Below are 14,834 nucleotides of genomic sequence, written 5' to 3'. Positions count from 1 at the left end.
CACGGCCCGCTGCCGCGTGTTTTAACCAGTGAAATATTTTTCAAGTATTTTAACAAATAACACAGTTGTTTTCTTATATAGGTTTAATGCTATAATAGAACAAAATAAGTAATAAAAACAGGTATAGCTGGAAATATCAAAATTTAATACAAAATTATGAGATTATTGTAAATCAGCGCATAGAAATCAGAAGTCTCCATATAGAACTCTCACCGGAAGGTATCGATTGACGGATATATCATCGACGGAATGGTGTGTACTAAAATTACACATAATTCCTATAGACATACACATATTCCATTGGAAATATCACAGACGAAGGAAATTTTCGCATTTTTATTGTGTAACATAAAAAAATCACTATACAATTTGGCTGACAACGAAGTCTTCAGGAGAAGATTCTTCCCGAACTGTAATTACTTTGATGTTGATGTTGATCATTGGGAAAGAGGGAAACTATGGTGCTGTGCAGTGTTCCTTTAAACTCGATGCTTTCTTGACCTGTTTTCAAGAACATTTAATACTGAGCCAATACTGAACTGGGTAAACGTGCTCCACGACTATATGACATCAGATACAGTACACATAGTACCTCCATTCCCTTTATTCAATTTATCAAGATTTGCGTAACACGCAGTATCTTCACTGAGGATTTACAACTTGTGTGTATAACACAGATTCCAGTGTTAAAAACCGACACACTTCTTTGAGCGCATGCTCTCTGCGTTCGCTTTACATCTCTGCCACCACTAGTAAAATTTGAGTAGAAATCTCGAAAAACGCCGAAGTCACTGAGGTCATTGGGGGTGACGTTGAAGTGATGTTCGCCCGAGGACGCAAGTGACGAGGCCAAGTCAAAAAAAGCTTACGTGCATCGCACAGAATTCAAAGGTCAAATTGTGTAGTGGTGACAGTGATATAAAGCGAGCGTTAAGAACGACACGTGCGCTGTAACAGAACGGAAAACTGGCTGTGAGCACTCAGGGATTCTAACCACCGATGGAACTAACCATAATAGTGTACTCATACCACTTTCTAGATGACGATTTACGAGACCTACAAGAAGTCTTCCTGGCTACCTGGTTACGTTTTAGCTCCGTGACCAGATATATACAGTAGGAGACTGACATTACTCTACGATGGTTAGTCTAAACATAACACTAAACATATAAATGTCTATGCTGAAATATATTTCATTGGATTTCTTGCGCGTTGTCATGGATTTGTCAAAAGAAACACTTCACATTTTCTACACCATGGACAATCGTATCGGCTAACCGTTATTTTGCCCCCGCTAGCTACTCTATAGGAATAGGTACTGGCTGTGTTAGTATTCCCCCGTTGATGGCTAACAGGATTTAGGACCTAATACTCTCCTCTCTGAAGGCCTGATTGGTGCAAATCATGGGTTTAATCATATCGGTCTTTTCCCGGTGTAACTCCACTGTGTGAGGCGGGTCTGTTGAGGCGGACGCTGTCTCATTCAGCTGTTCACGGCGTCCTGACCTGAACCTGCAGGGAAACATACCACACTGATCAAAGGCATTCCGCTTTGATGTGACTGGCATCATATTATGATGATGTGACTGGCATAATTTTAAATGGATGACGTTCATATTGCCGAAAGAATATTCAGAACCCTTGAACTGATTCAGCTAAATACAAAAAGGAGTTGCATTTGATCACCAACTAAACGCCCTGGGCGGGAATTTTCAAAAACATATCAATTAAAAGAAACAGAAGGGGAATGCCGTCCCTAATATAAATATAGCGACTTGAGTTGAAAGTTGAAGGGAAATACCGGATAAACATTCGATTGTCCACTGAATGTCAGTTACATATCAACAGACATCTGGAAGTCTTCACTTTATGAGGATAACACAGACATCTGGAAGTGTTCACTTTATGAGAATAGCGTTTAATTTTTTCGCCGTCGGCAATATTCTCTTTAAGAATTGATTTCTGATACTGGAATAAATACGAATATTCAGTGCACCAGTAGTCTACCAACTTTTTAAGTCTGATAGTAAAGATATTTTGGCTTACTGTCCTGGTACCTACAGACATCAATTAAGCTATTGTAACTCTCCCGGTCGGGCGATGACTGCACATGGTATATAACTTCTACCTTTGTCTGAGCAAAAAAACAAGACTTGCCTCCGTTTCCAGAGATACACAGCGGCAAAGATGATACAAAGTCCGACAGCTCCGCACACAACACCGATGATGATTTTAGCAGTAGTCCCAATACCATTAGAGCCTGTCTGTCTGGCCTTCGTGGCTTCTGGTTCACTACAGTCGGGAACTGCAACAAAATATCAACACCTTGGTCTTTGTACTTCAGTTATTAAAAGAATCACGCTCTTAATGAAACAAATAATAACTGATTTCACAAAATCTAAGTTTCTTGAAAAATTATGGCACAAAATATAGTGCACTTTCATATGAGAATAAAGTTCTTTAGTTTGGTTAACTCAGGAATTTTACCATCCACCTGAAACACCTGAATCCACCTGAACACACCTGAATCCACCTAAACTGAAAAGGTGCACAACTTCATGCCAAACCCAGGAGGTTCACTACGTAAGACAAAACCTTACTCTTGTTGTTCCACTATATTAACAACCTTAATTTTTAGATAAGACATAATTAAGCAGTTTGTTCATACCTTACCTATCCTGAACGACCAAGCGGTTTCACTAAGATAACCACCTGTAACTTCATCAAGGATATTTACCTTACCTTTGCTGACCGACAAACCATAACATATTAACAGCCTGCAACTTAATAACAGATCCAAACGATTTACTCAAACCTTAATGTTGCCAACCTTAGTCAACCTTTAACATCTATATAACATATATGCTTTATCTAAAATTCACCTTTGCTGGCCAACCAAGCGGTTTCAGTAAGTCAACCTTTACTTTAATATAACATCCAGAGGCTTCACCCAAACCATACCTTTGCTGACCGACCACGTAGTTTTACTTCGGGTTGTATCACACACTGAACACTGATCTGTGTCTTTGGTTTCTCCGTTGTTGTAGCACTGACCCGCTACCTGACATATGTCCTCCTGGGAAACGAAAATAAGTATAACATATAAGGTTAAATACCGTTATAATAAGTATAACGGCGTTTAAATCTCAGACCAGGTAAAGTATATCACCCTGGTAATAATTGTTCAATCTAGCTAATTATCCAGCTCAAACTGTCTTTTTTTCTCTGCACTTCATTGCAGTTGAAGAACCCACACTGTGCTGTTACACCGAGAAAGCTCGCGTTTTTGAAATATTACTTTCACGACTTATCATAATGCTTTTGTACAGCAATCAAGATTATTTGAGCTACACCAGATTTGTCAGAGGTTGTATTTGATTTATTTCACTGTATGTAAAGTTGCACTCGTACGCATTTTACGACGGCAGTCAGCTTTATGGGTAAATGCGACCAAGCAGTGCTTGATGACTAATTTTAGTTCCAAACAGTACTAACCCGCTTCCTTCACCAGGCACCTTACAATCCCCCGCAATCAGCGAATAATGGATTAGAACGCAGGACAACAATCGGCTTTGCTGTCAGATTGGTGGGTGGAATAAAGTTTGTGAAGCACAGAGGAAACAATAACACTTTACCGAGCTTCACCGTGAATTTCTCAACAAGAATGAAACATTAAACCATGGATCAAGTTACCTCATTAGCTAGAGACTCGATAAGGCCCAGTTCCAGAAACATGACCTTTGGCGACCCATCCAGTGAGGGTCATGGCCTCTGATATCACTCTCATCATTCTATTTGTCACAGGATATACACATTTGAAAAGACATGACTGAGGGCTGGTGAGGCGTGACATTCTTACCCTTTGTTTACAGCTAGCCGTGTTGGTGAGTGTATCAAGTCGGCAGGTACTACACTTGGAGTCGTAGACTACATGGAGATACGATTGCTGGCTGAAGACTTGCCCGTTATTGGTGACCTTTACCTTCACGCTGTGGGTACTGTACAGGGGGCAGCTGACTCGGGATATGTCTACGTACGTGGCGTTCACTAGGTCCGTCTTTTCTTCATCAGACACCGAGTCCTTTACCTGGTAGAGTCAAATATGAAGTATGTCCAAGAATGTGTCATTTGAAAACGCGTTATAAATCGTTGACGGTAGAATTGAATACCTTCAGTAGTTTTCATACAGGTAAATGTTGACAATCTGCACTAATAAAACCCTTAATTCCTTGGCCTTTCGAATAAATATTTCAAACAACTTCTCTTCGGCATTTTCTCAGGCGGATGTGTGTTTTGTAATCTGGATCTGCGTCTTTAATTCGTGTATATATCAGTGACTTGTACCTGAACATAGGTGAGTTCACATTTTAAGTCTTCCGTGTCAACAAAATCATCACCAGTGACAGGTACAAACAGACAGCTATCCCCCCGAAGGTCACATGGTTCCCCATCTGCTGGGATCGGGTCGACGATAGGTGTGGAGTTTTTCCCGACAGAGCAGTCAACACCAGTGAAGCCGTCAGCACACGAGCACACCCCTGTAACACTCACAGCCATTTGGTCCGAAATTCACAGACAACAAAGTATGTGCGTCAAACAAACGGGTTCAGCAACTTTGCCAGAGCTTTTTCTGATAAATTAGCAGTTAGGTTAGCTTTGCATCACGATATGGAGCTTTACACAATGCAATACTCCGAAGGAATTGCAAAACAAATCTATAAATATTGTCCAAGCCCCCCAAGATTTTATACAAGTAAATTCCATGAATCAGCTGCATGTCGAAGGAAATTTACTATTTCCAGTGCAAAAACGACAACCTTTTTACTTATACAGATCAAGGGAACAGCCATATGTGACATTTATTAATAGATGATGGCAAACATTCACATACTACCTTTGTGACCGATATATAATTGTTAAAAGTGAGGAGTCCTACAAAAATAGCAGCATATACTATAGCTCTGAAATGCCAATTTGTAAACTTCATCGGGATATTCATTTAAGAAAAGTCATTGAAATTACTAGATGGTGGGCCTAGATAGTGTTTATACCCTGTTGACAGGATCCTCCGTTCTGGCATTCCTCCAAACAGAGCTGTGTCACCAGAACTACCAGGTCCTTTCTGGTGGTATCATTGGTCTGAGGAGTGTTGTGTTTCTGGACTTCCTCTACACAGTAACTGATGATGTCATCAATCATGGAGCGGGCATACACAACATCATCCGTACACTGTAGATAAACGAAACACTATGTGTCCAGGGCTTTGTTAATTGTTTTAAAATAGTATTTTAAATTTAAAAATTTTTGCTATACATTAAATCATAGCATTTATAGTTTGATACAGGCAACACCACACATCTTTTAGCTCTGCGTAAAGTCCAAAGTTCTAGACATCTCTTCAGCAGATGTCACCTAGCACGAAGATAACCAGAACCATGTCTACGTGAACTGTGATCTGTGAAAATGTATTTTAGTAAACTCCTGTATAAATAATATTCTCACGTTCTCGTCTTCGTATATAATATGAGTACAGTGATGGATGCGTGTGTTGTCAAGTCACCTGAAGGTCCACTGCGCAGTCGTCGACTCGGTGAACTGAGGATAGGTTAAAGTGAGCGTCACACCTCATGGCGGCTGTGGAGTTGTCTAGGTACTCTTGGCAGTAGTCTCTCGCCTGGTCAAGAGTCCAAGAGGAGTTCGCACAGTTCTGCTTACACAAGAACATCACAAGTTGTTACCATGGGTAAGGATTTATTTATTTGATGATATTTTACGCCGTAGTCTAGAATATTTCACTTATATGACAGCGGCCAGCACTATGGCGGGAGGAAACCGGGCAGAGCTCGGGGGAAACCCACAACAATTCACAAGTTGCTGGACAACCTTCCCAGGTACGGCTTGAGAGGAAGTCAGCTTGAGCTGGACTTGAACTCACAGCAACCGCATATGTGAGAGGCCTCTAAGTCATTACGCAACTGGACATGTTCAAGTAGTCAATTCAGTTTGAACGGTTGTCTCGAAATGTGAATATTTATCTGGAATGGTGAATTCTGAAAAAGGCCCCTTTTTTACTAATCCAAGGATAAAAATCAAGATAAAAAATCATTGTACGATCTTTCCAAGATGAGCTCTCTCCATTCTCGTTTGTTTGAGTCTGAGTCGTAAATACAGCGTATAACTAAATAAAGCTTACATACACATCATTACATATACTGGACAGCGTACATGTATGCACAAACATGTTTAAGACAAAAACGTCTAGCCTAAGTGAAATTATTTATTGATTTATTTATTTCTTTATTTACTTGATTGTTTAGGTACGTGAATTATGTCCACAGCCGCCAGGTACCTGCTGGAAACAATAAAACATCCGCAATCTTTAAAAATAAATAGACGCTGCGGCATTAAGCATTTAGCTATGTCTAAAGTTTAAAACTGGCACCTGGTAATCCTACAACATAACATCGCTGTAGTCTAAGCGCTCAGCTTCACCTACATTTTCTGCATGTATTTAAATCTACTCATTACCGTTTGCTGTACAGCTGTTGGTGCTGTTGTTGTGGGCGCAGTGTTGGGCGCAGCTCTCCTGTGCCTTGTGGTCACTAATCGCGGAGCTCTGGCTTGTTTTATCAGCTCGTTGGTTATATCATACGCTGATAAATGAAAATAAAACACAACATGATAACAATATTATATGAGCACACACTATTAGTTACATTTTTACTCAGTCATTGGATATAGAAACATATGGTGTAGAGGGATATTTTTCCGCATCCTAAACTGAGTAACCACGTAACCAATTTAATGCGCAAAAGACCCATCAATTCAGGGACAAGACCGATGTATAGGCGAATCGCTCCAGTGATGTGACCATTGTTTTCACAAGCGAACCAAGGGAAATAACCTAGTCAGCTGACTTGATGTTGGCTGTAGGACACGTGAATATACACGTCCTCCACCTACCGATGCTATCCAATGAAAGCCGGTGTATTTTGTCTGATGCGAGATAATAATGTTTATTATCAATAATACTAAACAATAATTATAACAAGTTATAACACAGAAAGTGTTGAGGTCACCCATATGGAGTTACAATACAACAGCCTTCAGACAACAAGTAACAGTGACAGCGGCAGATACCTTATACCTGTTTCCGAGTTTTAACAGCAGCAGTGTCTGCTAATTATCCGGGGAGGTCACTCATCGTCGCTGATGCCAGATTGTGGCAGGGTGTCTGTTACTTACCTGAGGTGGTGACACATCGATTGATGTCATAGCTGATGCCACACGGAGCGTGTTCTGGGTGGTAACAGTGGCAGTACCTCTGTCGTTCCCCACCGGGGATCGCCGCCACTCCCGTAAATATACTCTCTGCCACTCTATCGTACAGAACAGAAACATGTCACAGCATAACAAACCGTGGAGTGTTTCGCCTTAAGTATATAGGATTATTGTTTGAATATAATTTCTAGAAAATGAGAAGTAAAGGTTCAAAGGTCCACCAGGTACATGGTCAGCACTTAGAGAGATCTGAAGTGCACGTTATCTTGCATATAATTAACTTTTCCAGGAAATTAGAAATCATACGAGTATACAAAATAATATATATGTAATATAAATTCGAAATTCAGCTAACGTCACTAATATGCGAATATGCTAATATGCGAATATCGCAATAAAAATATCAAGGAGCACAAAAGAATATCTGTTTGTCTGCTGCCCCTTGCGACAAGTTCTTTTGAACGCAAGCGCTTGCGCAAATGTCATTTAGAGTAGCCTCCCTTGTTCCATTCATGCCAATTTGTCGTTCGCTGGCATTATCCCACTTTAACTCTTGTGATTTCGTATTTTACCAAGAAAGATATTGTTCATATGTCTGTGTGTTTATATTTCAGAGGAAAACTATGTATTATCTACTGGTCAGTGTGTGTATCTTCGTTCTTTGGGAACACTATAACAATTAGTCCCACCCACCATAATGCTGGCCGCCATCGTATAAGTGAAATATTCTTGAGTACAACAAAAAAAAAACAAAAAACAATTAATCACTCCAGGTGAAGTTACCTCCAGGCTGCTATGTAGGGGTCGGGCTGGCTGTTTCTCAGGTAGCGACTGTACGATACACCGCCTGGTCCCATGTAGTCATCGCGTCGGTTACTGTTATACGTCCCACACAGTCCTACAACGATATGTGCAGGGTTCACACAGAACTTTAGTTTTAATATAATGAAGGGGTATTTAACTGTTAATACAAAACATTCTATTAAGACAGTTCACCGATGAAAAAACATCGCGGATATTATCTGATCACTGTGAGGTAACTGAGCTCCAACGTAGAAAATCAAGTTACGTATATTATTTATTTGACTGGTGTTTTACACCATGCTAAAGAGTATTTCTGCAAAATTTATGAACAAAATATGTGCATTGTACATAGTCTGCATGTGTTTGTACAAGTAGTCAACACATTTCCACACTGTTTTTTTTTTTCACTTCAACACTGGTTTTATTTCAACATTGTTTTTATTTTAAAAATGGTGTTCATTTCAAAACTATTCTTTTTCAAAGTTCCTTCATGCCCTGCTTATGCATGTTCTTAAAAGACAAAACTCTTTCCATTAGTTTCTCACCGGTGACTGAGTTTCTGTCAGCAGCTGACGGGGTTATCCAGAAGTTGATGAAAGACGTGGAGACAGCCTGCACTGTAATCTTAGTCCCGGTGGGTAAGTACACCTGCGAACGGAAGTGAGGACAGAATTTACTGGAGCATTACCTGTATGGATACAGCTTTATGTAACAAAGAATCAGATATAATGAATTTCTGTGTCTGTCTTACCTCATATTTCTGACCACAACCCAGTCTCCTGACGGTAGTTCCGCTGGTCAGTTCACCATTCTTGTACAATTGCAGAGCCATTGATTGGCTGGAATGGTGATGGTGGTGGTCATGGTGATGTTGCTCTCCGATTTCACATCGACTGAGAGTGATGACGTCATCTCCAGCTCGCACTGCGATTCCACAGTTGCACGTGGGTCTAGATCGCCTTGAACTACAGCGCATCGTTCGGGCCCGAACCTGGTAACAAATCATAATCACTCACGTTTAACTCTCACATTTCTAAATAAAAATATATTGATTTATTTAACCGCAAGTCATTGCGCCACGTACGTCAAACCAATATACATTCTAAGAAGTAATAACAGCAGAAAGCGCACATCAGCTTTAGTTAAAGATTTCTTCACATATAAAATAATACGACCCACCTCATATGGTCTTGTCTGGTGCTTGTACATGATTAGCTCCCCTTCCAAATAATTGTTGTAGCGTCTAAAAGATGAAAAAAACAAAACAAAACAGTACGCTATACTCCATACAATGTTTTCTGAATACACTTCTGAAAATGACATTGTCCCTCGAAAATATTTATGGGTTGCAGAGAAATACTTACGGAATTGATGTCTTAGTGTATGAAGATGTAAAATACTGCCTTGTTTTATCCTACTTTTCACACTGGAAAATAGTTTGACGACTCTAAGAGTGTTGTCAATTATTCGGATCTAGCCTTCCATGTTCAGGTGAGACTTCAGATTCGTGAGCTTACTGTCCGTCGTAGGTCTGTATATGAGGATCCCCTGTCGAGGAGCACAGTGCCCGTCTGTCTCCGTCAATCACCGTCACCTGGAGAATAGGAAGAGGAAGGATATTAAAGCTAAAAGCCACCTGGCCTAGGAGCAAGTAGTACACGTTACTAATATTTATATAGGCAGATAATAAGTGTACATTTCCGCACAAACAAGCTACATTAAGGCTTTCGGCTCCTTACACCATGAGGTGGCGAGTTCGAACATAAAACACGAAAACCTACACCATGAGGTGGCGAGTTCGAATATAACACCTGAAAATCTATATCACGAGGTGGCGATCTCGAATATAACACACGAAAACCTATACCTTGAGGTGGCGAGTTCGAATATAACACACGAAAACCTACACCATGAGGTGGCGAGTTCGAATATAACAGACGAAAACCTACACCATGAGGTGGCGAGTTCGAATATAACACATGAAAATCTATATCACGAGGTGGCGAACTCGAATATAACACACGAAAACCTACACCATGAGGTCTGTCGTGTAAAGAGATACCGGGATATTTTTGGCAAAAGATCCACATTCTCTAATCAAAGTTTCTCAATTTACCAAGAACAGCTAAAATTATTGCCCTTCAGTAAACCACAGATCTTTGGTACATATAGTTTTAAAAGGATTCTCATTTTTGAAAAAGTTATAATGCGAGCAGCTTTACAAATTTTAAGAATATTATTAGGGATTTTGACAGTAACACATGCATATGCCTGGCTTCTATTTTGTGAAATGTAATTATTTGGGCTGTTCCAAAACAACAGCCAAAACTCGACTGGATTTGGCCTGATCAAATTTTTACCACAAGTCTCAGGTATGGTCTCTTTCAGGCTACATTTATACGAAAAACATCACCCGTAAACCAAAGACAGGGCAATATCTGATCAGAAATGACATCAGTGTGGTCCTATCACAATACTAGGATAACCATAAATATGAATGTCATAGACAGATTTGAGAATTCACCATGCTTTCGACCGACCCGAGCTCATGGTGATGACAGTTTCGATATCCATATGCGTTAGAGTAAACTAATAGACTAGATACTGGCTGATCCTGTGTTTTATACTCGGGGAATACTGTCTGGGGCAGCTGTTGGACATCACTGTTACATTAAGACACTGTCAGGATACGACCACTGTTACATTAAGACACTGCCACATTACGACCACTCTTACATTAAGACACTGTTATGGTATGATCACGGTTACATTAAGACACTGTCGCTTTGCGACCACTGTTACATTAAGACACTGTCACTACACGACAACTGTTACATTAAGACACTGTCACTGTGCGGCCACTGTTACATTAATACAATTTCATGACACGACTAGTGGTACATTAAGACACCAACATGATACGATCACTGTTACATTAAGACACTGTCATCATACAGACACTGTTACATTAAGACACTATCATGATACGATCACTTTACATTAAGACAATGTCAGGATACAATCACTGCTGCATTAAGATACTTTCATGATACGACCACTGTTACATTAAGACACTGTCATGATACAACTAGTGTTACAGAAATACACTTTTATGATACAACCACTTTTACATTTAGACACTGTCATGATACGCCTAGTGTTACATTAAGACACTGACATCATACAACCACTGTTACATTAAAACACTGTCATCATACGATCACTGTTACATTACGAAAATGTCATCATGAAACCACTGCTAAATTAAGATACCGTCGTGATACGACTAGTATTACAGTAAACCACTATCATGATAGGATCACTGTTACATTTAGACACTGTCAGGATACGATTAGTGTTACATTAAGACACAGTCAGGATACGACTAGTATTACATGAAGACTCTGACATGATACAACCAATGTCACATTAAGACTCTGTTATGGTACGATCACTGTTACATTAAGACACTGTCATGATACGACTAGTGTTACATTAAGGCGCCGACATGTTACGATCACTATTACATTAAGACAATGTTAGAATACAACCACTGTTACATTAAGATACTACCCTGGTACGACTAGTGTTACACGAAGACAATATCATGATAAGACCACTGTTACTTTAAGATACTTTCATGATACGACCACTGTTACTTTAAGACACTTTCATGATATAACCACTGTTACATTAAGACACTGTCGTCATACGATTAGTGTTACATACAAGCCAATGTCATCATGCCACTACTGTCAAATTAAGATACCGTCGTGATACGACTAATGTTACAGTAAGACAATGTCATGATACAACTACTGTTACATTAAGACACTCTCATTATATAACCACTGCTACATTAAGACGCTGTCATGATACGACTAGTGTTACAGTAAGACACTTAACATCAAACGATCCCTGTTACATTAATGATTAGTGTTACATTAAGACACAGCCATGATACGATTAGTGTTACATTAAGACACAGCCATGATACGATTAGTGTTACATTACGACACAGTCATGATACGATTAGTGTTAAGGCACTGTCATCCTACCATAACTGCTCCGTTAACACATAAATTGGGGTATAGTCGAAATATTGTTGAATGATACGGGATACAGAATCGTTACTGACTGGCTGGTGTGAGAGGTGGTCAAGTCCAGGGTAACTGAATTGTATGTCCTGTACACTTATTCACGTGTCGCCAAGGCAGCAGGCTTTAACCCAGGAAATCCCATGTGAAGTGTTAACCAATCAGATACTCTGTATCCCTTTAATACCAATGAAACAAACAATCGATACATGCATCTAAGTTGTCACCAAACTAAACCCGGAGTGACAATGGACACAAGAAGGCCAGAAATTGTAGATGGGATCATCTCAGTAAGGAATGACAGAGAGCAAACATATTAATATATAATGCCTTACCTGAACCACCCCGATTTTGATCAGTTGTAAGGAGGTGATTCCCACAATTCTCACGGACAAGTTGATGTTCCGTGCCTGATTCCTGTCATACACGCCGTCTATGGTGGCCTTCATTTCGATTTCCATCGTTTCTCTCCAGTTGGTGTTGAGGAACGAGGCCCCACAAGAGTGGTATCGCGAGCCGGATACATGAGGGAGGAATACCACTTCCGGTAAGGGGCGGGAAGAGCATTTCTTGTCATGGGACGATTCCACTAGGGTTGTCAGTACCCGAACCTCGCACCCACTTCCGGTCTCCACGGAGCAGAGGGCTGACGGAGGGACTGTGATGTTAATCTTTATATTTGCACTTCCGAGACCCTCTTGGACACTTAGTTTGGGAGTTAAGAGCTGTACAAAGAAGAAACATAAAGTTCAAAGAAGAAACATAAATTACTTTCTTAAAATTGTTACCATGTCTATATCGGAGAAAAATAAATGGACAACTTTTTTGTCTCAACATACTTACTGTTCTTTAATAAAAAAAAACTAGAACCCATGGGGTTAAAAGAATCTGGTTATTGTGCTGTGCAAATGCAGGATTATAAGGTATTAGGTCAACAAGTGGCTCAACTGATCTAACAACGCACTGACGTACCGAGCAGTACTAAGCCACACTGACTTGTGGTACTAAACTGTAGGATCAATCGATCTGTGATCAGCTATCGGTTCCGAAACGTTAGGTCACGCATGTCAGTTCACGAGCAAAGACAGGAACCAAAAGAATTTGCCATTTTCAGCGCGTCCCAACAGAAAATATGTACACTTTGAACCCTTACTGCCGAGTCCGGGAAAATACATGACCATCACGTTTAGGTCTATCGAATTACAGCTAGTGCACTCTTGGCTTTTCGCGCATTATCATTTGTAATTTTGGAGCATAAGCTGTAAACGAGAATTTGCGCGTCGCGTGGTCTGTCTGGCCGAGAAAAGCCAATAGTGCACCTATTAAAGATTACCAGGCAGTACTGAGTATTGAGAAAGCCTGTGGGTCAAGCAAAAACGTAGAGGAATAGAACACCACCGCCTTTTGTCTTACCGGACATGAAAAATCAGGGTTTTTCGATGGGACAGATCGATGCGTTAGGAACATGGTAAACTTGAAAGGAGTCAGTACAATCTAAAACCAGACCTACTTTGGTAAATCGGTTACAGTTTTCACCACCTCAAAATGAACTCATAAGACTCTTTCCGCTTCGCTTCCAGACCCCAAAAATGACGAAAAATGAAAACTTACAATGCAGCCTAGAGCAGTTATCTTCAGTTATCGTTCTTGGCAATTTAGGCTTTAGACAAAGTCGACTTTTACCTTAATCTCTGGAGTAATACAGTTGCTGATGACTACTTTGCTGTACTTTCCTCCGCAGATACTTGTGAACTCATTTTGAACCGAGCAACAAATCTGAGGAAAGAAAACAAGGTGTTATAGCCAGGTGTTTTAGTTGCGGTGAGCATCTCAACCGGAGGACACAGCGGTGAACATCGCTGCAGCAGGGTGCAGCGTTGAACATAGCTACAGGAGGGCGTAGCTGTGGGCATCGGTGTTTTCCTGAGCGATGCTCTTCTTCTTGCTCTTGATCGTGGACTGCATTTTTGCAATACACATGCATCGAAGAACATCACATCATTTCAAGTCACAAATCATTTTTACTTCTTTCATAAACACTTCCAAAGCACAATTTTCATTTTCCAGAATCTTAACTGCCTTTCAACCAGACTAACATCTGTGTCATTTAGTGACAGTGTCATGTCGACAAACTCAGGAACAAGAATCTAACGCATACCGATGACACAGCTAGAAGTGATAACTACATATGGTAAATAGTATCAGGACTTACCTTCTTGTTTAGGAGGGATCCGGATAGTTTGGCAGGGTCCAGCTTTGCCTCGGAAGACGTCCCTGGCAGCACTTGCTTGCTCATCGGCAGTTCCTTTTCGTTGATTAGCCACCTAACGTTATGTATGAGATTGGCTTGTTGAGACGCCCGAAACTTGCACACAAAGTATGTACTGCCCTGAAGTTTCTGGGGGACTTGAATAGTCAGGGAAGGGGTTTCCGGCGGGTCAGGTTTACCCAAGGCGATTTCATCTATGATTCGCAGAAAAACAAGTTAAGTAAAATGTTCGTATCTTTTTGGAAGATGAAGGGCTTTTCCAAGGCTTTGTCGGCAGTAAAAGAGGATAGTTGCCGTCATTACAAATTACTTTCAGTTGAAAACTTTGTTTCTATATAGATACGCATTGGCCAAGATATTATAAAGGACCTCTCATCGATCGG

At 40.4% G+C, this 14,834-nt stretch overlaps 1 protein-coding gene across 5 annotated transcripts in view; it reads right to left on the bottom strand.

Moving 5' to 3' along the window:
- Positions 1-321: 321 nt before the first annotated feature.
- LOC135466195 (uncharacterized) overlaps positions 322-14,834 on the bottom strand; it is a 36,713-nt gene continuing 22,200 nt past the window's right edge. For all 5 annotated transcript variants that reach the window (XM_064743584.1, XM_064743588.1, XM_064743585.1 and 2 more), the window contains 17 exons: positions 14,395-14,645; positions 13,866-13,958; positions 12,518-12,907; positions 9,603-9,679; positions 9,265-9,328; positions 8,837-9,076; positions 8,631-8,733; positions 8,065-8,179; positions 7,246-7,379; positions 6,529-6,653; positions 5,561-5,707; positions 5,052-5,229; positions 4,345-4,538; positions 3,860-4,087; positions 2,962-3,076; positions 2,158-2,305; positions 322-1,512 (listed from right to left, as the gene is read on the bottom strand). In XM_064743584.1, the coding sequence (XP_064599654.1) occupies positions 1,359-1,512; positions 2,158-2,305; positions 2,962-3,076; positions 3,860-4,087; positions 4,345-4,538; positions 5,052-5,229; positions 5,561-5,707; positions 6,529-6,653; positions 7,246-7,379; positions 8,065-8,179; positions 8,631-8,733; positions 8,837-9,076; positions 9,265-9,328; positions 9,603-9,679; positions 12,518-12,907; positions 13,866-13,958; positions 14,395-14,645 (2,756 nt within the window). In that variant the 3' untranslated portion in view covers positions 322-1,358. The remainder of the gene's footprint in view (positions 1,513-2,157; positions 2,306-2,961; positions 3,077-3,859; positions 4,088-4,344; positions 4,539-5,051; positions 5,230-5,560; positions 5,708-6,528; positions 6,654-7,245; positions 7,380-8,064; positions 8,180-8,630; positions 8,734-8,836; positions 9,077-9,264; positions 9,329-9,602; positions 9,680-12,517; positions 12,908-13,865; positions 13,959-14,394; positions 14,646-14,834) is intronic.

Source organism: Liolophura sinensis, chromosome 6, assembly GCF_032854445.1.
Source record: "Liolophura sinensis isolate JHLJ2023 chromosome 6, CUHK_Ljap_v2, whole genome shotgun sequence".
Taxonomy (NCBI): Eukaryota; Metazoa; Mollusca; class Polyplacophora; order Chitonida; family Chitonidae; genus Liolophura; species Liolophura sinensis.
Note: the sequence above shows the minus strand (reverse complement) of the source record. Positions and strands in the feature narration are given on the sequence as shown.